The sequence below is a fragment of the Microcebus murinus genome, chromosome 7 (genome assembly GCF_040939455.1).
Source record: "Microcebus murinus isolate Inina chromosome 7, M.murinus_Inina_mat1.0, whole genome shotgun sequence".
Taxonomy (NCBI): Eukaryota; Metazoa; Chordata; class Mammalia; order Primates; family Cheirogaleidae; genus Microcebus; species Microcebus murinus.
This window is the reverse complement of record NC_134110.1, coordinates 74552380-74575956: the sequence shown is the minus strand read 5'-3', so window position 1 is coordinate 74575956 and position 23577 is coordinate 74552380. Positions and strand designations below refer to the sequence as shown.

The window sequence follows — 23577 nt, the reverse complement described above, 5'->3', positions numbered from 1 at the left end:
CCACTTCTCTCCACCACTCAATCAAAATATTATAGTTTGAACATCTAAGTTCTGCGAGAGCTCAAAGGAAGTTCATGACTCATTTCTTTCTCTTAAAGAAGGCACAATCGTCTGGATTGTGAATGCACAGGGAACAAAGATTCTTGACAGAAAGAGGTAAAAACTATGATAAATGCACAAATATATCTCATTTATGGAAAGAGGTACTTCTGAATTATGGAGACATTTATGTTGAAGCTCTCATCTGATTGTCTTAGAGAAGAAAGAAATAGATTACAGCCCAAAGGCCAGATCTAGCCCACTACTATTTTTGTATAGCCCATTCTTTGTATAGCTAAGAATGATTTCACATTTCAAAGTGGTGAAAAAGTCAAAATAAGGACAATATGTTGTGGCACACTCATGTCCTATTAAGTTTGTATCTCAATGTCCATAAATAAAGTTTCACTGGAACACAGGTATACTCACTTGGTTGCATATTATCTATGGCTGCGTTCATGTTACCATAGTAAAGCAGAGCAGTTGGGACAGGAATCACGAAGCCTGTAAAGCCTGACCCTTTACCAACTTTAAAATTTTTAAAAACTTTACCAACCCCTGTCTTAGAGGATGAGCAGCATTGGCGGTATTGTTGTTTGAAGTATTGCTGCTTTATACTCAAAGATATAGACAGCTTAAAGGAATGCAAGGCATTTTTTGCCTCCCAGCCTTGCAAGAAGTTAGATAAACCATTATGACATGAGTTTGAATCACCTTACCTCTAATGGTTATTAATGATTTTCATGCTTATGAGCTGAAAATGGAAGTTCCCTGGATCTTCCTTAGGGAGTAGAAAAGGGAAATGGCTCAATTCTAGGGGAGAAGATGAGCCCGGGAGAATGACTGTGGGGCTGGTGGCTAAGGGCATTCTGCAAGTGCTTTAGACCATATCTCTGTGGCACACACCATCACAGCCTTAGGAACTGTTGCATAAGATCCCTACACCAGTAAGTATCACAGAAGGAATGGAGCTTTCTACCTTCAAACGTAATCTGGTCTTGGCATTGAGCATCTCAGCAGCCACTGTGATGAACTGAAAACTAGAGAAAATTTCCCATTTTGGGGGCACTGGGTAAGCCACTTCCTATTAAATATATACTTAAGACTGAGATTGAATATTGATGCCAAATTAAGGAGCTAAAGTTGGAGTCAGATTTCATTTGATTTAAAAAATTAAATGTTTCTTAAACTCCAGCATTTTAACTGGCAACAATGGAGCTATTAATATAAGGACTTCTAGGGGTAGAACATAACATGAGCAAACCCAGAGCTGGACATATATGCTTGCAGGAGTGGGGCTGGGGTGATGTCATTGAAGATAGGCTGGTAAGGTGAGCTAGTGAATGACCTCATCAACCACAAAGAATTTATTTTACTATTACTTTGAAATATTTTCAAACCAACAGAAAAATTACAATAATAATACAAGCTTCTTTTCCTAAACCTTTTGAGAGTAAGTTACTGGTAAGATGCTCACTCATCTGCAAATACTTTAGTATTTCCTACACATAAGGAGATTCTCCTTTGCAACTACAATGCAGCCATCAAAACGCAAGAAATGAACACGGACACATTACTACCATCTAATCCACAATCATCAATCAGATTCTGTCAATTGTCCTGATAATGTCTTTTATAGCAAAAGAATCTTATTCAGCTCTAATGCAATCGCTTCAATGTAAAAAAGAAAAAATAGAACACAAATTTTTTTAAATGTAATAAATTTTTTAAAATATTTAAAAAAAATAATAAAAATCTTATTCAGGATATAATGTTGCATTTAGTTGCCATGTCTCTTTAGTCAACTCTTATCTGGAATGCCTCCATCTTTCCTTAACTTTTCTAGTTTGACACTTTTGAAAATGACAATTGAATCACTTTTTAGAACGTCTTTTAACTGTGATTTTTCTATTTCTTCTTTGTTATATTTAGGTATGCTGTGTTGGGGGGTAGGGAGAAAGGAGGGACAGAAATACCACAGAAGTGATGCTGTGATCTCTCATTGAATCCTATCAGGTGGCACATGATTGTATTGGTTCCTTTACATGTGACATTAACTTTGATCACTTGATTAAGATGATACCACCAGGATTCTCCACCATAAAGTTATTCCTTCCTCCCTTTTAATCAATAAGTCTTTTGTAAGGAATATTTGAAACTATGTAAATATCCCATTAATCATCAAACTTTCACATACTAGTTTTGGTACACATTGATATATCTTGGCTGAATTAATTATTACTATGACGATTGCCAAATTATAATTTTTTTATTTCCATCACTACTTCTGCAGCCATCTGTTGACAGTCCATTGCAAGTAAAAGCTTTCTCTTGTACCTATTTATTTATTTATGTTGGTATGAGCTCATGAGTTGCTATCATATTAAATAAATTATAGTCTTTTATTATCACAATTTACCTTGATGTTCATATTGCCCAGATTTGTCCAGTAAATACTCTGTTCCTTCAAGGTCTCACCTGTCCTCACCCTTCTTTGACTACTTCCTTACTTTCTGGCACAATGAAGCATTCCAAGTTCATCTTGGGCCTATGTTTCACCAGTCCTAGAATCAGTCATTTGTTCATGGAGCCCTGGTTCCTTTTAGTAAAGAATGATATTTAAAAACCAAGGTATGCTGATGCTTCCAGGTCTTCTTAGTGGGCAGAGCTAGGCAGTATGTGCATGGATGTACATATTATTTGTCTATCTATCTACTTATCTATAAATATTCACACACCTCACCAATGATATTTATTTCTATGTGTACAAACCATGAGTTCATGTTGATATCTCCAATTCCAATTAAATACTATAGGTTTTATTTTATTTTTCTATCTTTTCATTAATGTAATTTTTTTTCTTGATCAGTGAGAAACCTGGTCCCTTATTCTAAATATATGTACTCATGTGGTTTATCTTTCTGTATATAAATAATCTTGCTTCACTGTTGTTACTGACCTCCCTCACCCCCACCCCATGGAGGTTTCCTCGTCATCCCTCTGGGCTTCTGACATCCACCTGGGCTGCTGCCACCTGCATAGATGGTTTCCTAACTCTGCTCAGGCTCTGACTATCCCTGGGCTGTTGCCATCTGCCCTCCTCCTTTTATGACCTAATGTCCTTTAGACTAAGTTAGGAGGAAAGGAAGGAAGGAAGGAAGGGAAGGAGGGAGAAGTGAAGGAAGGAAAGAAGTGAAACTGATAGCAGAGTTTGAGATTTTATTCTATAGGCAACGAAGGACTTCTTCCCTCCCCCCCCCTTTCCCTGACATACACGTACACACACGAGATCACTTATAGAAAATAATTTTGGGAGGCAGCTGTTCAGGAAATAAGTGAAGAGGCCTAATGAGGAGATGCAGATCCTTGGATGACTGTGCACTTACTATGACTCTTCTGAGTATCCAATTCATGAAGAACAGTCAATAAAAATTATATGCAGTTTGCATTTCCATGAAGTTTCTTTGTGGACAAATAAATGCTAACAGCTCCCCTCCAATGAAATCTTTTTTTTTTTTTTTTTTTTTGAGACAGAGTCTCACTTTGTTGCCTAGTCTAGAGTGAGTGCCGTGGCGTCAGCCTAGCTCACAGCAACCTCAGACTCCTGGGCTCAAGCGATCCTTATGTCTCAGCCTCCCAAGTAGCTGGGACTACAGGCATGCGCCACCATGCCCGGCTAATTTTTTCTATATATATTAGTTGGCCAATTAGTTTCTTTCTATTTATAGTAGAGACGGGGTCTCGCTCTTGCTCAGGCTGGTTTTGAACTCCCGACCTCGAGCAATCCGCCCGCCTCGGCCTCCCAGAGAGCTAGGATTACAGGCGTGAGCCACCGCGCCCGGCCAATGAAATCTTTAATTCTCGTGAGGAGCCAGTTAGATTATAAAAGTTTTCATGATTGATTGTGAAAATGGGGAGTCTTTTTTTGTAACCCCTCAGTTACAGAGCATTCGTTTCTAGACTATGACTGAACATTTACAACATAGTCCATATAAGAAAATAGAACAAAATAAACAGTATCCACCACTTTTCTATCTAGGCCAAATTCCTAGAAATATCTGAGAGTAAGAATCAGTCAAGGAAAAGAGATGGTTAACCTTTTGTAGTGAAAGAAAAGTGACTTATTTCAGCAGATTATTATGAAGCTGCAGGAGTTAGGTCCCAGGTTTTAACTTCTTACTATACATTTGCTATATTCAAATATCATATTACTTTAATGTATGTTTGTCTCTCATGCACTCTTTAGAGCCCAGGAAAACAATCACCTTTGGATTTCCATCACATGGGACGGGTGACATAAGCATTTGCTGAATGAAATAAAACTTACTGAAATGTAAACAGTAGGCAAGGGTTTGTAGCCAACACATTAAAAATGATTGTAAAGCATTATCACTTTTAGCATGACTAAAATATATCTAGAAAAACACTTTTTGTCTTCTTGCAGCACCATTCTTTGAAAGCAATAGGTGCTCCACAAATATGTTATTAATTTAATTTAGCACATCTAATCGAGAGTGAACTCCTGGCCAAACACCTAGAGATCTAGACCCTGAACTAATCACAGTCATAAAGGAGGGCTTGCATATGAAATATTTGAAGGTTAAGAACGGTCAAATACATATCGCAAAAGCAATAAAAATACCCAAAGGGTACATGAAGTGCTTCCACAGTTTTTATGATGCTTGGTTAAAATACAAGTAATGGTTAAAAATTACAGGAATCATGAAATATTTAGCAGGTACATGTTTAGAACTCAGAAAGTTGGCAAAGGCAAAGGAGGCAGCGTGCTATTAAATTGCAATTTGACACTGAATTTTAGCAACATTTAAGAGCAAAAAATGAAAGAATGCACTGCTTTGTAATTATTAGGCTTATGTGATAATGTGAACTCTCAGCTATCAAAAACTCAACAATAATTTTTTTTCAGATAAAAGTGTTATATTCAGAGTCTACACAGACTAAAGCAGACAGTTTTCTGCTGCTTTTTTGCTCCTCTTTTCTGTGTTATTTTATAGTAACTCTGCTGTGCTGAGATCCTACTAAGAATTGCATAGGAATCTATATTATGATAAGTACAACAAAAATATTGAGGACCATAGGTATTTCACAAACATTTGGCTCCTTAAAAACTTTTTTTCCCCCTTTTGGATTAGACAAGTCACTGTAGAAATTTGGAAAACTCAGAAAAGCATAAAGAAGAAACTGAATAACCAGCAATGATTGCGTTCTGATCTCACTCACCATCATCGTTCTCTCACTTGGGTTATTTTAATTGCTTTGTAACTAGTCCCCTGCTTTAATCTCTACCTAACCTCGCTGCCAGAGGGCTCTTGCTAAAATATTAATCAAATCATGTCATTCTTTAGCTCAGAGCCCTCCAATGTTCTCTCATCACTCAGAATAAAAGCAAAGTACTTATAATGGCCTATGGAGCTCAGCGTGATTTCCTTCACCCCTGTGGCTTTCTTACTGTTCATTCCTCACACCAGGTAATGCCAGGTGCACTCCTGCTCTCAATCCTTCTGCCTGGAGCAATTTCCCACTAGGTATGTGTGCAAGGCTCACTCTCTCACCTCTTTCAGGTATTCTCTCAAATGTTATCTTTTCTGTGAGGACTTCCCTAACTACCTCCATAAAATTGCAGGTCCTTCAACATCCCTGCCCCCTTCTCTGATGTCTCCATTGTCACCCTATAGCATATTATATAGAGTTTTGGTAGTGTTTTTTTTTTTTTTTTTGAGACAGAGTCTCGCTTTGTTGCCCAGGCTAGAGTGAGTGCCATGGTGTCAGCCTAGCTCACAGCAACCTCAAACTCCTGGGCTCCAGCAATCCTTCTGCCTCAGCCTCCCGAGTAGCTGGGACAACAGGCATGCGCCACCATGCCCGGCTAATTTTTTTTTTTATATATATATCAGTTGGCCAATTAATTTCTTTCTATTTATAGTAGAGACGGGGTCTCGCTCTTGCTCAGGCTGGTTTTGAACTCCTGACCTTGAGCAATCCGCCCGCCTCGGCCTCCCAAGAGCTAGGATTACAGGCGTGAGCCACCGCGCCCGGCCTTGGTAGTGTTTTTTTTTGAGACAGAGTCTCACTCTGTTGCCCAGGCTAGAGTGTCGTGGTGTCATCCTAGCTCACAGCAACCTCAAACTCCTGGGCTCAAATGATCCTCCTGCCTCAGCCTCCCAAGTAGCTGGGACTACAGGCATGCGCCACCATGCCTGGTTAATTTTTTCTATATATTTTAGTTGGCCGATTAATTTGTTTCTATTTTTAGTAGATATGGGGGTCTCGCTCTTGCTCAGGCTGGTTTTGAACTCCTGACCTTGAGCAATCCGCCCGCCTTGGCCTTCCAGAGTGCTAGGATTACAGGCGTGAGCCACTGCGCCTGCCCGGCCTGTTGTTGTTTTTTAATCTATTTCCTTCTGCTAGAATGTAAACTCCATAAAGTAGGTCTTTTTATCTGGTTTCATCTGCTGCTGTATTAGTTTTCTAATGCCATGTAACAAATCACCCCAAAATTTAGTAGCTCAAGACAACAATCATCATTTACTATCTCGTGATTGCAGTGGGTCTGGAGTTTGGGAGGGCCTGGCTGGATGGTTCTGGCTCAAGGGCTTTCCTGAGTTTCCAGTCAGATGTTAGCTGAGGCTGTGGTTAGCTAAAGGCTTGACTGGGGGTGGGGGTCTGCTTCCAAAGTGGTCCACTCAAGTGGCTACGAGCTGGTGCTGGCTGTGGCCATGATGCCCCAAGTCCTCTCCAAGGGGACCTCTTCACACAGCTGGCTCATGACATGGCAGCTGGCTTCCCTCAGGCTGAGTGATCCAAGAGGGCAAGGGGAAAATCAATGCTTTTTATAACTTAGCCTCAGAAGTCCCACACCATCACTTTCACTGTGTTTTACTAATCATACATGTGAGTCCTGATTCGGTAAGGTAGGAGACTACACAAGGAGTTGAATACCAGGAGGTGGGGATCCTTAACTATCATTAACTGTCTTGGAGGCTGGCTAGTGCAGCTGCCATTTTCAACAGTGCTTGCCATGTAACAGGTGCTCAATAAATAATTTAATTAGAATCATTAGAATGAGTAAGTTCCACCACTCAGCATTTGTTTTTCTTGGAGACAGAGTCTCACTTTGTTGCCCAGGCTAGAGTGCCATGGCGTCAGCCTAGCTCACAGCAACCTCAAACTCCTGGGCTCAAGCAATCCTTCTGCCTCAGCCTACCAAGTAGCCGGGACAACAAGCACACGCCACCATGCCCAGCTAATATTTTCTGTATATTTTTAGTTGTCCAGCTAATTTCTTTTTATTTTTTTAGTAGAGATGGTGTCTCACTCTTGCTCAGGCTGGTCTCGAACTCCTGAGCTCAGACGATCCACCTGCCTCAGCCTCCCAGAGTGCTAGGATTACAGGCCTGAGTTACCTCACTCTGCTCAACTCAGCATTTTTTGATATATTTTTCTTTTTTTCCTAGTAGGACCCAACTACCTTGTTTCCCCAAAAATAAGACCTACCCATAAAATAGGCCCTAGCAGGATTTCTAAGCATTTGCGCAATATAAACCCTACCCCGAAAATAAGACCTAGTGATGGGCATGGCTACACAGCGTATCTACGCAACCCATGCATTTCGTTGCAGAGCGGTAAAGAAGACGAGCAGCCCTTCTCATCTGCCCCATGAGAGCTCTATTGCTCGACATGAGAGATTGGGGCCAATGGTTCTAAAGGAAATAGAGTAGCAAGAAATTCAGGATGGAACTCGGGGTTTGGAGAGTTATGATGATGTTCCAGAAGAACATGACTTAACTATATTTGAATAAATGTAGATTGCTGTACCATACTTAAAAAAAATAACCCATCCCCTGAAAATAAGCCTTAGGGTGTCTTCTTGAGGAAAAATAAATGCTGTCTTATTTTTGGGGAAACACAGTACAATATGGCATGATATATTTATTTACAGTATTTTTTCTAGGTATATATAATATATTGCTTATTAAAGTTGGAATTTCTCTCTAGATAAAAAATTATAATCTATATATCTGAATATACATACATGTTAAGTAGTTTGGAAATATGATATTTAATGTCTTTCAAAAGTTATATCATATTGATATATATAAGTTGTTTCAACCCTCTTATTTCAACCCTCTTATTTCTTATCATTATTATTTCTGTTGTTTCTAGATTTTTTTTCTGTAATAAATACCCTCTGATGAACATTCTTGTACACACATCTTTGCCAGAATCTCTTAATATTTTCTTGGGAATCATATCTAAAAATAGAATTTAAAGTTATGAACATTTGCAATTCTTAATTTAAATTATCAAATTGTTCCCAAAATATCACATATTTTACATTTCTCCTAGTAGTGTATGAGCATACCAATTTTGTCATGTCCTCATTAACATGGATGGTTAATATTTTTTTAGAAGCTGAAAAATTTTGCTTAAGAGGAAATGCATAAGGATTTTTTAAACATATTTTAAATTTTGTTTTAGGTTTATAGTATAGTTCCCCCCTTTTTATAAAATTTAACTGATTTTTAAGAGTTAAAATATACAAAATTTAGAGGTGAGGTGCAAAAGAGAAAATCAGGAATTGATATAATTATTAAGTTTCTGACTTTTGCAACTGGCTGGATGGTGGTGCCATTAGATGAGACATAGAAAACAGGGAGAGGGAAGTTGGGACAGGGAGGAAGTATATAATTGCATTTTGAACACCTTAGGTTGAAGCAGTTGGATACAATTCCATGGATCTAGGGCTGTGCTGCCCAGTATAGTAGCCACTAGCTTCATGTGGCCATCAAACACTTGTCATGTGGCGAGCCTGAGTTCTGATGTGCTATGAAAGTAAAGAACACTCCAGATTTGGAACACATCATAAGGAAAAGAAAAGTAAAAGATGTGATTGTATCAGTTAAAGTCCAATCAGGAGGCAGAAATCAGACAGTAATTTGAACAGGAAAAGTTTATTGTGAAGAATTGTTAAGTATAATGGCAAGCGTAAATATATAAAAGAAAACCATAAAGAATATTCTGAGGCTAAGGAAGTTTTCAACAAAGGACAAGCTTGGATGCCAGCCTCCTCCCCAAAGCTGAGATCATTGGAGAAGTTGTGGGTGCAGCTCAATGGATGGCAGAGAAGTTCACGGAGTTGCCCAGGCCAGAGCTGGTCCACAGTGGCCAGGAAAGTAGGAAACATGGCTCCAGTGGACAGGTGGGCTAGGGCTGGTGTGCAAGCATGCAGATGTGCAGAGGGACGCAGAGCACTGGGAACTGACTCTCTGGCAGGGTGACACACGGCTTAGAGTGCACAGTGTCTATGTCAGGAGGCCCGTGGGAAACAAACACCCTATGGGGTGCAGGCAGGCTGAGGCTGGTGGGCAGGCATGCAGAGGGAGTTGGGCCTCTGCTTGCCAACAGGGTGGCATGACACCTAGAGTGTGTGTGGTTTGCTTTGGAAGGGGCCATGAGGTGGTCACTGGGCTGAGGTCAGGGTCGTGGGCTTGCTAAGGGACTGCATACTCTGGGTGTGCTGCTGCACCAGAGTGCCCCCGATGTTTTTGCACATGTGCTGCTGATAGCAGCCCAGCAGGAGCAAGAAGAAAACAAAAAATGGGGCAAAGTCGCTCACACCTGTAATAGCACTCTGGTAGGCCGAGGTGGGAGAACTGCTTGAGTTTGAGACCAACCTGAATAAGAGGGAGACCCCGTCTACTAAAAATACAAAAAATTAGCTGGGCATGGTGGCGTAAGCCTGTAGTCTCAGCTACTCCGGAGGCTGAGGCAGGAGGATTGCTTGAGCCCAGGAGTTTGAGGTTGCTGTGAGCTAGGGGGACGCCACGGCACTCTACCCAGGGTGACAGAGTGGGACTCTGTCTCAAAAAAAAAAAAAAAAAAAAGAAAAAAAGAAATTAAAAATAAAAATGGAAAAAAAAACATGCAGAACTCTGGAACCAGGAAAAAAAGTTCCTTTCTCTTGCAATAATCCTCTACTGAAGAAAGCTTCGCATTATGTTTGTTGCAAAGAAATTCTTAAAGCTTTATTAACACAGAGCTGGTAATGCATGAAGTTAGAGCTGAAAGGCAATAAATTGATAACTGACACACTCAGTTGATTTATTATATTGATTCATTTTGAAATTATAATATTGGGATATTTTGGGTTACATAATATATATCATTAAGACTAATTTCACTCTTAAAAAAACTTTAGTAAAAAATTTAAACTTACATATATGGTTAGCACTTGGAAAGTACTCAAATAGATATCTGAGCTGGGTAGATTAGTTCCATAGAAACTGATGGAAGTACCTAGAAAGAAAGTGTAGAGGGAGGAGAAATCCTAGTAGGAAGCACCAAACCCCCGAAATGTATAGGTTGGTGTAATGGTTAACTTTATGTGTCAATTTGACTGGGCCATGGGGTGCCAAGATATTTCAGCAAACATTATTCTGAGTGTTTTTGGTTGAGAATAACACTTAAATCAGTTGACCAAATTAGGCAGACTGCTGTCCCTAACATGGGTGGGCCTCATCCAATTAGTTGAAGGCCTGAATAGAATAAAAAACCCAAAAAACTGATGAACCTCTTCCAAGGAAGAGAAAATTCCTCCTGCCTGATTATCTTTGAGATGGGACATTGTTTTTTTCCTGCGCTAGGACTCAAATTGAAACCTTGGCTCTGAGTCTGGAGCCTGCAGGCCCTTTGGACTGTAGCTGCAGTCAAGCTCTCCTGGGGCTCTGGCCTCCAACCTGCCGACTCACTGTACAGATCTTGGGACTTGTCAGACTCTATAATGAGGCAAGCCAATTCTTTGTAATAAATCTCCCTTTCTCTCTCTCTCCGTATATATGTATGTGTATATTAGACATATAAGTATATATACACGTACACACATATATAAAATCTATTTCTCTGGAGAACCTAACACAACACAGTTGGGTATAGAAAGAAAAATCTAAGGAGTGTCAGAAAGGCTGAGTGGAAAACAGATGGGAGATGTGTAGTTAGAGAGGGATTTTCCCCCTAAGAGAAGAAATTCTAGCACATGATAGTCTGCTGATGGCAATGATGACGAAGAGGGAATGGAGTTGGCAAAGTAGGCTATGAAGAATATGATGGTATACGTTTGGGGGGAGTGTGAAGTTCTGCTAGGTTCCTAGGGCAAGTGCAGCAAGCGTTCAGTGGTGGAATGGTAGGATCCAGGTGGGGAACTTCTCAGAGTGAGAGTAAATTACACCTTCCTTGGTGGTGAAGTGGGGATCTGGGTACTGCTCGTGATAGAACAGCTGCCCTTTCCTAAAGAGACTTGGGACTCTGTACATTGGGGCTGTGTCCCTGACAGTGTGGCTTGCCTCTCTAGGGAACTGGGGAATCTTGCTCACCTTAGTTCCCTGTTTGGTGAACATCAAATGATAATAGCCATTTTGGTTCACATTTAAAGTTTCTAAAAAGAACACCTGGAAAAATGTGCATCTCAGAGAGCCTGTATATATGCCCTAATAAAAGAATATGATTTCATACTTTGATATATTTTTTTAATATGTTACTGTGTTAATTAAATATTTTATGGCTAGATTTGTAACTTTCCTAGAGGACAGAAAGGAATAAATAAATCTTATAAGAGCCGTTGACATGATGCCTGTAGCACCGCTAATATTTCTCTGCTTTTATATTTCAAAGAGTTGACAGCAGTAAAGTGACATTGAGTTATACAGTCTAAGCCAAGGAACTATTAATTAAATTCTTTGACAGCTGAATCATTTTGGCCTGAACTGTCTGAACTTTTCAAAATTGATCTGATGTTTATACAAGTTTATTTCCTTTTAAAGAACCTTGGTATTCTCTTTTTCTCTTTCATACTTTACCTGCTTTTGTAATGTGCTCAAATAAGATATGAAACACTACAAAATAGGATGCAGATAAATTTCTATCAGAAAACTGTATAATATTAACCAAAAGAACAAAAAATGTAGATCTAGAACAGGATTTTAGCAGTGTGTTCTTATCTGACAATATAGGACAAAGAATGTTTGGCTGTAGTTTCTGAAAGCTATCACTGGAGAAGTGATTCATTGAGGTTACCCTTTTAATTTTGGTCTGAGACTCCTCATTCTGGCATGAAACCTAGGTCATCTGAGCAAGTCATTTAACTCCCTTGGCTCTCAAATTCCTCCTTGGGAGATTGTATTATGCAAGCTTAACCTTGGGATAACCCTAGGAATGGAAAATTAAAGAAATTGAGACCTGTATATAGTCCATAAAATCAACACTCTCCACAAGATATCAAATGACAAGAGAGTCCTATGGTGAATAAGTCCCTGCTGCACAAATCACAGGACTCGAAGAAGGAAGGAAACTGGGCACAAATTGGAGAGCACCTTGGACTTGGGCCTCTGCACACTGGGGCTGTGTCCCTGACACTATGGCTTGCCTCTCTAGGGAACTGGGGAATCTTGCTCAGCTCGGTTCCCTGTTTGGTAAAAGTCAGATGATGATATATACATATATATACACACACATATATATATATTTACATATATATATACACATTTATTCTCTTTGATTTAATTTTTTTTTAATGCAAAACATTTATGATTAAAGGTCAAAAAGATACACTGAGAGATTTCACTCTCAGCCCTATCCCTCCACCCCATTCACACCCATCCTCTATAAGGAATCATTTTTGTTAATTTGGTTCACATTTAAAGTTACATTTAGCTACTGTGGTTCACATTTAAAGTTTCTAAAAAGAATACCTGGAAAAATGTGTATCTCAGAGCGTATGCATATATGCCCTAATGAAAGAATATGAATTCATACTTTGATATTTCCTTAATATGTTACTGTGTTAATTAAATATTTTTATGGCTAGATTTGTAAGTTACAAGTGCTGCCTATTATGACACACAGTGTCATTGAAGAGGAGAGCCGACATAAGCAAGTTTTGTTGCAAAGGAAGCTTAAACTGGATCTAACTCATTCAAGAGTAAAATGGAAAAAAAATATACCTCTCCCTCCCGTGCCAAAAAAAGAATGAGGTAGACTTGATGATCATATCTTGGGTCAGGATTCCTGGGTTCTCTGGTCAGTGTTAATCTTCCTTTACTTGTTTACACTTAATGGTTGTGAGTCCTAAGACAAGAGGTTCTTTGTCTAGGAGAAAATGCACAAATAGTTATGAAGGGTTATTTAGTAAGTTAACGGGTTCAATGATTTCAGGAAGTAGAAGGTTTTTGTCCCCCTAATTTTTTTGAAAAAATTTCAAACCTACAGAAATGCTGTAAGAATAGTGTCATGAGCTCCCAAATATCTGTCAGCTAGAGTCACCAATAACTGACTGAGACATTTGGAAGTCAATTTCAGATATTAACATACTTCAACTGGATAGCTGAAGCATTCATCTCCTTTAGCATTCCTAGCATCATTAGCACTCCTAAGAAAGAAAATTAACATCAATTAATAATATTATATATATGTTGTACATATTTTAATTTCCCCAGTTGTCCCTAAAACATTGATTATAGCTTTTTTTCCAAACTAAAATCTAATTGAGAGTCACACATTGAGTTTGTTACATATCTTTTGTCTCTTTCAATCCTAGACTATGTGAATATCCTAGTCCCTTAAACTTTCATCCAGAAGTTTTAGCATGCATTACTGATTTTACTTGAACCAGGCATTACATTGGCCCTGCAAAAATGATAGCTACAAAATTCTATCATATCATTTCATCTCTATTTAGTGGTTGGCATAAAGAAGACTCTCCCATTCTTTCTCTTTCTTTGTAAGCATCACTATGCACTCATGGATATTTGTGGGGGGTGTTATCATCTATTACTATCATCATTTTTTTTTATGCTCACATTGTCCCAAATTTGGCAGTGGGGTCTCCTTTAAGCAAGCTCATCTGTGTGTGTGTGTGTGTGTGTCTGTGTGTGTTTTATATGACTTCATTAGTTTTTGAGCACTTCTAGCTTTCTGGCATAAAAAATATGTTCTAAGGTCATCTTGATCTTTCCCTGCTCTAGACCTGAAAACAGTCACTTCTCTAACGATTTCTGGTTCCTTCAAACAGGGAATGTTGTTTAGAAACCAAGATCTGGGTGCTGGATGTCTCAGTGCAAGGGGTAGATCCAGATTTGTAAGGCCTGATGCTAATACAATTTGGAGATTTTTTTTTTTAAAAAAAGAGGAATGCAAAGTTACATATATAAAATTAGGGGTATGGCCTTAGAAGAGATCCCTAAGTGAGCACTTACAGATTTGAAGTTTTATTAGTTTTATTATTGGGATATTATTGTTTTTAAGATCTTTCCATGAACAGAATATTCTAATCCAACACCACAAGTTTCTTTCTTAGCTTCTGTCATTTCAAATTTTTATATAAACCAGGATGAAGGTCATGGTTCCATGGTTCCATATAAAACTTGTTTTTTTTTTTTTTTTTTTTTTTTGAGACAGAGTCTCGCTTTCTTGCCCAGGCTAGAGTGAGTGCCGTGGCGTCAGCCTCGCTCACAGCAACCTCAGACTCCTGGGCTCAAGCAATCCTCCTGCCTCAGCCTCCCGAGTAGCTGGGACTACAGGCACGAGCCACCATGCCCGGCTGATTTTATATTATATATATTAGTTGGCCAATTAATTTCTTTCTATTTTTATGGTAGAGACGGGGTCTCGCTCAGGCTGGTTTTGAACTCCTGACCTTGAGCAATCCGCCCGCCTCGGCCTCCCAGAGTGCTAGGAAAAACTTGTTTGTTTTATATATTACTATATTGACAAAAATGGGTTTAGAATTATAACACCAGTATTCCCACCAAAAACAACCTACCAGTAAAGTTTAAGATTTCTGTGTAGTTCTTCTCAATATCTTATATACCCTACTAAGTATATACAGCCAGATTACTATATTAGAATGTTATTTAACCTCCTCTGACTGGTTATAATATCAATTTAATATACAACTAATTTCATTTGTTTCTGTTTGAATTCAATTTTAGGGCTTGCTTTTTTATTCTTTTTGATTTACTTTATTTTTTTAAAAAATGCAAAACATTTATGATTAAAGGTCAAAAAGATACACTGAGAGGTTTCACTCTCACCCCTATTCCTCCACTCCATTAACACCCATCCTCTGTAAGGCATCATTTTTGTTAATTTGTGGTTTATCCTTCACAAATTTTTTTTGCAAAGACCTGAAAATAGATATACAAATTCTTAGTTATCTCTCTTTTTAAAATCAAAACATAGTATATTATATACACTCTTTTGTACTTTTGCCACCCTCCCCCCCACCCCCAATATGTCCCAGTACTGTATATCTGCTCCTGGAGAGCTGCTTTATTCTTTTTTTTTTTTTTTTGAGACAGTCTTACTTTGTTTCCCAGGCTAGAGTGAGTGCCATGGCGTCAGCCTAGCTCACAGCAACCTCAAACTCCTGGGCTCAAGCGATCCTGCTGCCTCAGCCTCCCAACTAGCTGGGACTACAGGCATGCACCACCATGCTCGGCTAATTTTTTCTATATATATTAGTTGGCCAATTAATTTCTTTCTATTTATAGTAGAGACGGGGTCTTGCTCTTGCTCAGGCTGGTTTTGAACTCCTGACCTCGAGCGATCCACCCGCCTTGGACTCCCAGAGTGCTAGGATTACAAGCGTGAGCCACCGCACCCGGCACCCGGCCTCTTCATTCTTTTTATAGCTGGATAGTAGTTCATTGTATGGTGCTCTACAGTTGATCTAACCAGTCTCCTATGAATGATAATTTGATTGTTTCCAATATTTACATCACTATTTTGGAAAACTGTATAGACTGCACTATAAATTTAAACCAGAGGGAAATGTGTACCCAAGCAATAAAAGTAAGAATTTCGGAAGCATTTGAAACCCATCAACCAGACCTTATTGAACAATTTTGGTTCATTCATTCATTCATCTGTTCATTCAACAGCTATTACTGGGTATCAGGAATTGACATTTACTTAGAACATTTGTTTGGCAGTGAGAAGTTTATGCAAACCTACCTCCAAAGTCTCAGGAACCTGAGAGAGTGAAGAAAGAAGATGACAAATCCAGCTGCTCGGAAAGAAGCATTTAATAGGGACTTATGAACGGAAGCCATGTCTCAAGTGGCAGCAGCAAGAGGAGACAAGATTGTGGATCCTGGAGCCATTACATTTGGGACATGGGGTTTATATACCTTACGTAAGGAATGTGTGGGACAATTGAAATCCACCCTTCAGGCAAAGGCAAGAATGCTATGTGAATCTGCCTAGCGGCGGATTTACAATAACAGCAGATAAAGTAGAAACCGTAGAGACTGTCCTGGAACAGGGGTTAACCAGAAGTCAACATGGTGGATTAGCATCCTGGATGGAGTTGCTTTAGCCTCCACAAGCATCATTCACCTGGATGTGCTAAATTATCTGAGTTACTGAAAATGGGTTTACTAGGTTCCTTACAGAAAGGTTGCTTGAGTTTATAAAATATGAGGCAGCTGATCTGAGACAGTGGTTCATGGAATTTTGAGTTACTATTGCCTTTTTCATTGCCTACATACCATGTGTAAATATGTCCCCAAATATTTGAAGTCTATGTTCATAGACTTAGTGCAGAATTAGGGCACTTAGCAAAGTAATATAAGCTTGACATTTCAAGACAATATTCTTAAATACACACATATTAAAGATACACACATATAAAAACACATACTATATATGTAATATATATTCTTCTGTAATGAAAGAGAATATAAATCAGACTTTATTCTTGAAAGTTTGGTTTCTGTTACATTCTTGGCATATATGAACCCAATTTTATCAGAAAATATGAGAGGGAGAGAGCCAGGGACTTCTCTTAGATTCAAGAGGAGCATAAAGTTTATTGTACTCAATGTTGTATGAAAACTTTTTTCTCACTTTGCTTTCTTATCTCACTAAGAACTACATCAGCAGAAAGATGTACAGGTAGTGGTGTGACGTATTCGGGTCAGATCTAAAGAATAGCTAAATTGATTCTTATTTAGTGGTGCCCAAACAATGGAGCTATTACTAAGAGTCCCCCCCAACCCCCACATTTGTGATTACTATATTATGCGGAAGTTCTGTGAGCAGCAAGAGAAAAAAAAATACTTGAACAGTCACTCTCACCATCTTTTACGGAAGGCTAGTGCCCATTAAGAAGCTCTTTGCATTCGTTTGTCCATAAATAACACCCTACACAGTTCAATTTGAAATTTCAGATCGACCTACACTCCAACCCTCGGGCAGCTGGAACAGTTAATTATAATCCTGGCAGGTCACAGAGTTGTCTTAATTTCTCACTCAGACCCAGGACACCCACTACCTCAGGCTAGAAATTCAAGGCTCTTGCAGCTAGTTCCGCCTGCAGTTTTAGGGCAGCAAGCCTACCAAGTGTCTAGGAAAAGGTGACCTGAAAACCTTCCTTCTCGCGGGGCCAGGAAGGCGGCAGAATTTTGGGATCAGATATCAACAGTCCGGGGTTTGGTGTCCCCACTCCCCAAACCACAGGCCCGCAGAGTGAGAGTAACAGGCAGGGAAGAGGAAGAATGGGCGAAGGGGCCAGCCCACCGCGGGGACCTCGGTTTCTTTTTAAGAGCCACCTCCCGCCCCTGATAGCGGTGTGACCTGGGGCGGGTCACTTAGCATCTCTTTAGCCTCCTTTCCTTTATCTCCGTATTCTCCCTGGCAAGTATATCTTCCTCCTGGGAATGCTGAGAGGATCTACTGGAAAAATGCGAGTAAACGTCTAAGACCCTGGCCCGCGGTCAACCCTTAATAAAAAATAGCTGTTTTTAAATGGCGGTCGTTACCATTGTCATTACTGTTTTGTTTGTAGTCACCACACTGCCTCTGCCATCACCAACCTCTTGACGTCGCCACCGGGATCCCCACCTCCCAGCCTGGCAGCTCCAGGCGCCGGTGACTCATTTATTTCTAGAACAGCCCTCTAGGCAACACTTTCCAGAATGACTCCTTCTCAGAAGGCGGGAAATCCTCTCTGGAAAAACCTTCTCTTTCCGTCTCTCTCTGACCCAAGCTCCCCAAAGTGAGACTCAGAGGGATTACGCGCCGGGGACTCAGCCCGGCCCCGCGGGCTACCCCGCCATCCCGGCTCGCGCGCGCCGGCAACTTCCCCGCACGCCGCCGCCCCCTGGAGGACGAGGTCGGGAGCGCCCCGGCCCTGGGGTTTTCCAGGGCTCCCACTCCTGCCCGCGGCACCCCGCGGTCCCCGCCCTAAACTGGCTCCCGCCCGCGCGCCCGCCCCGCTCCCTCGCTGCTCTCGCTGCCCGGCCGCATCTTCCTCTGCCTCGTACCCCGAGGGACCATGTCGAGGCTCAGCTGGGGTTACGGCGAACACAACGGTGAGCGCCCTTTTCCCGGTCCGAGGGGGGCTTTGCGCAGGGGGGCGGCCCAGGGGGCGCTGGCCCGACGCCCGGGCGCCCGCAGACCGCACGCTGCTGATCTCTCTCACTTGCGAGCAACTTTTCGGTTCCTCTTTCAACCGAGAAGCGCTTCTCAGAGCCGAATGCAGGAAGCGGAGGGCAGCTTCGCCAGTGTAGACGGGGACAGCCTCTTTTGTGGGGTGTCGGTGGTGGAGTTGGGTGTGTTGGTGTTGTGTGCGAGCTGTTGTCAAGATTCCCCAGACCCCCGAATCTTCTCACGTGGTTCGTTCACCTTCATTTCAAGAGCCGAGGACTTTCGCTGGTAACAACCACTTATCAATTAAAGGCTTAGAGATTAGAAGTCTGATGACACACTTTAATGAAATAAGGACAAGTTCGCTTTTAGTCTTTTAAGCTCATTGTTCTCTTGGGAAAAACAGATCATGGAAAATCTTTGAAAAACATATTTAAGCAATCTTAACTTGCGTTGTGACACTGGAGATTAAGTTGCCTTCTTGGCAAACCGAAAATGCTGCAAATTTCTTAATAGCTGTTACTGTAAAATATTCCCATAGCAATTTGCAGTCAGTTGACTGTTACTATTGACTTTAGTAAGCCTTGCTGGTAAGTCAGTAAGTTCTTGCTGGGAAGTGAAGTTGTATGTGGGGTTACTTTACTTTTTTCTTCCTCTCCTTCCACACTTATCCATGTAGAGACTGAAGATTAGCAAAGGATTATTGAAATTTATAAAACATTGATAAAAATTTATTGATAGGAGAGACAATAATAAGACGTATATTTTTCTTCTTGTATATCCTAAGTTATTGAAAGTAAAGCATTTTTCTTGTGTTCACATTAAACTGAATTGTTTCAAATCACGATTATTTGAAATAATTGCAAAGTGACACCCAGAAAGCCTTTAGTCAACGACTGCCTAAATTAGCGCTGTGTTCACTTGATTTAGCATTCCACAATGTATATATATTTCAAAATATCAATCATGCTGCGCACCATAAATACATACAATTTTTATTTGCCAATTTTCAAAAGTAAATAAATAATAATAGAAAAATTAAGGCTGTGAATAATAATACATTCCTTTGACTGTTTGCATGTACATTATTGAACAGTACTGTATAGACAAATTTTATGGAAAGTTTACTTTCACAAACAGGAAAGTTCCATTTCTAATTGTAGCCTGTTTAAAGTTATGATTAACATGCTAGCTTAAACATCACAGGGGGTGAAATTTAGCACTTTAATAATCAGAAGTGTAATATAACCAGATTTTTTTTCATTGACTTCATAATTAGAATCTTACTTTTTTACAATTTCCAATTGATGTTTAGGGAAAAAACACAAAACAAATTTCACTTCCCTCTTTGCTGAAATTATTTTTATTATTATTTTTTAAAATCTTTTTTTATATGAGGAATGGTATAGCTGATATTATTGTTATTTAATAGTCACTGGGTGGTAACAGGTCCTCATAGTACTTAAGAAGAAGGGTATATCAATTGATGGGTACTGATTACTCTTTAATAGGTTAGGATTTATCAATAAAACTCATCTTCAGAAATTTTAAAAATCCATGTTAGAAAAGCCATTTATAAGGAGTGATTTTTGCATTTTTGTTAGGAATTGTAGGACTATTCCCTTCTTTTAGATGAAATCACTCTGTGAGGACCACACCTATAAGTAGATTAACTGTGGCAAAATTCTACTTGAAATGTGTTGTACCTTGACGAGGCAAGTTTTGTTGCCTGTTTTCTGTTTAGACATTGGCAAAACCAGCCACTGGGCAGATAAAAGGAAACAAACTGGGAATGGCAGCGCTGATAAAACGGAACATCAAGTGGTGAAGCTCTGAAAGGGGTACCACTTTCACAAACAACTTACAACATTTTCTACCAACCTTTGATCGTCGTATTGGTTTAGTTTAGGGAATATGATGTTACTGAAAACTGTATGGATATTTAAAAGTTTCTGAATTGATTGTGAAACCATCATATATCTCTACTTAAGAATGATGTTTAAACTTGGACATTTTAGAAAATTTTAAAAGGGTGCCTTTTTAAAAGGCAGGGAAATGAACTGACTGTAGTGTTCAATAGATAATACTGGGTATTTGATGCAAAGTATTGATATTTATTTTATTTTGGTTTGACTTTTCTTTTGAAAATAGTTCTGATTGTAGAGAACCGGAAATAGGAGAGCAAAGGAATTAGGAGGAGAAAGAAGCTGTGTCCTGATTGGAAAAATGTCAGCAACATGTTGTAGCACATGCATTACATATTTGACATCTAATCCTCCTTAGGTGAACCCAGACTTGGTGGCAGTAAAATAGAAGGCAGACACACACCTAACGTGTCTGATTTGCGACCTTGATGCAGTTTTGACTTTTTGAGCGGAGGATCAGGATGATAGTTGTCCCTTTTGTTGGAATTCAAATGTGATATTGGCAAAATAACAACAGAAGGAGCTTGTGAAACGTAGAAAGGGAGAAATAAATTACAACTTAACTTCTCAACAATATTATATTCCTGGACATGGTACAACCATTTTATTCGGATTATCCTATGTGAAAAATTTATATATATTTTTTGGTATGCCAGTTGGACATCATGGTAATTGAGTTGAGGCCTGGGTGACACTAGAAGATACCAGTGAGTGATAGAAGAAAAAAGAAAGAATTAGGGACAGCATCTTTAAGAGGGATACCCTTTCTTTGATAAACAGCTTTCTCAGCTCTTTTGACTCTCCTAACCCCACAAACTTGACCTCTGGAGCAACCACAGCTTTTTTTTGGAGCTGAGACTGAATCTCACTGTTTTCAATGATGAATTGTGCTATTGTTTTCATTTTGGTAGAAGTACCTTTGGAAAGTACTTTATAAAATTTACATGCTCCTTTGTCTACAAGGGTTACTGTAATTCTGAAAATGACTTAAGGCAAACCAGGAGTTTCCCACATCTATGATAAAAACAACTAGTCTTATAAAAAAAAATTAGTTGCCAAGGTTCTGAACATGAGAATCTCATTTTATTAATTTTTGTTTTTAATTCGGTCTCAAGTCTCAAGCACCGTACATTATGCTCGATGAATGTTTGTTGAATGAAAGAACTTATTTAGCCCTTTTCTTTTGGTCCTATATATTTAATTAAGGTCCTGTTCATTGGAATGAATTTTTCCCTATTGCTGATGGTGATCAGCAATCTCCAATTGAGATTAAAACCAAAGAAGCGAAATACGACTCTTCCCTCCGACCCCTTAGCATCAAGTATGACCCAAGCTCAGCCAAAATCATCAGCAACAGCGGCCATTCCTTCAGTGTTGACTTTGATGACACGGAGGACAAGTCAGGTTGGTTGGCTTTGCTTTTCTTTTATGGGGGGTGGAGGGGTAAGGAGTTTGGATGATTAGGCTGTACTTTCTTATCTTTCATATTTTATATTTGCTAGACCTGGAATTTGCCAAATTGAAGTATATTTTTTCTTTATGTGAATTGAGATATCCTTTGTACATTTGGACCTTTCAGATAACGTTACCTTAAAAAACACAAAAGAGTATGTTGCCTAATAATTAAAAATTAGTCTTAGCTTGTAATTATAACTTCAGTTAATATTTATAATTATGAAAAATTGAAGTTTAGTAGTATTTTATAAATAATTCATGATTTGTTTCTGCAAAGTTTTAGTTATAATTATTTTAGCATTTCTTTGCAAACCTATAACATCATTTGTACATGGTTTAATAGAAAAAGGTTAGTTTTAAAAAAATATCTTATTCTCTTATTATATTTTATTTTTATATAAAAAAATTCTTCTGAAACAGAGCCTCACACTGTTGCTCAGGCTAGAGTACAGTGGCGTTCTCATAGCTCTCCTGGACTCAAACAATTCTCCTGCTACAGCCTCTCGAGTAGCTGGGACTGCAGGCACACACCACCACACTTGGATAATTTTTCTAATTTTTGTAGAGATGAGGGCTCGCTATGTTGCCCAGGCTGGTCTCGAACTCCTGGCCTCAAGTGATCCTCATACCTGGGCTTCCCAGAGTGCTGAGATTACAGGCATGAGCCACCACTCCTGGCTTATTCTCTTATTTAGTCATAAAAGTAATACACACACATACTAAATAATACAAAAATATATGATAAAAATTGATATTTCTTTTTTGCCACAACCTCTCCTGATGCAACCAATGTTATATTTCTTCCATCACATTTCAATGCTTAGTCATGTACAGATACATGTGTATTATGCTTGCTTTGCATTTTCTTTTTAAAAATAAATTTGAAGTAATGCTATTTACTCTGAAAATTTCCCCATTTAAAAATATTTCATAGACAACTTTCCAGGTTAAAATATATAGATCTGATGCTCTTATTTAAGAAATTGAATTGGATTAGCTATGCTTGTATCATAATTTATGTAGCATTCTCCTAATAAGGGACATTTGAAGGAGGAAAAGTAGAAGTTTAATTTTTTTAATAAAGGAATATTTAAAACACCTATTTACTATATATTCCTTATTAGTAATTTTTCTAGACCTTGTAATAAAAGTTTTGTTTGATTAGTTCATGGGATAATGTCTTTCACACTGTGAATAAATAAAGGATCCATCAAATAAAACTTTAGTTTATTTGTTAATTTATTAACTAAATGAAGAAGAAAAGAAAATTTTCTTAAACATATAACTCTTCTTCAAGCATACCTACTGTCCAAGCATAGATACTGCCGAAGATATCATGTTTAAAAGCAAGATGAGAGAAAATATTAGATTTATATTTTGAAATACTTTTTAAGGCTTCTGAAGAATTATTTTTAATTTAATATTTGGATAATGTTGTATTTGCTCTACTAATGAAAAAATATAGTGAAATTTAGAAAGTCCTTAATTAGAAGAAAGTTTTCACTGATTCATTAAGCTCAGATTTAGTTTAGTAGTAATATCTTATATTTCTGTAAAGCTTTATTGTTAGCAAAAATTATAAGCCCACACAAATTTCTTCCTTATGTTTGTCAAATTCATAAAAGTGATACATTTTCATCAAAGCACTGTAAAAAATGAATAAAGAAAAATGAACCCATGATCTTTTCAACATTTTGGGGGGGCAAAGGTGGACAGA

The 23577-nt window shown here is 38.9% G+C and overlaps 1 protein-coding gene across 1 annotated transcript in view; it reads left to right on the top strand.

Moving 5' to 3' along the window:
* Window positions 1–18293: 18293 nt before the first annotated feature.
* The window catches only part of CA13 (carbonic anhydrase 13), a 32120-nt gene continuing 26836 nt past the window's right edge, over window positions 18294–23577 (top strand). The window contains exons 1-2 of the mRNA XM_076005184.1: window positions 18294–18425; window positions 21612–21809. Of these exons, the coding sequence (XP_075861299.1) occupies window positions 18389–18425; window positions 21612–21809 (235 nt within the window). The 5' untranslated portion in view covers window positions 18294–18388. The remainder of the gene's footprint in view (window positions 18426–21611; window positions 21810–23577) is intronic.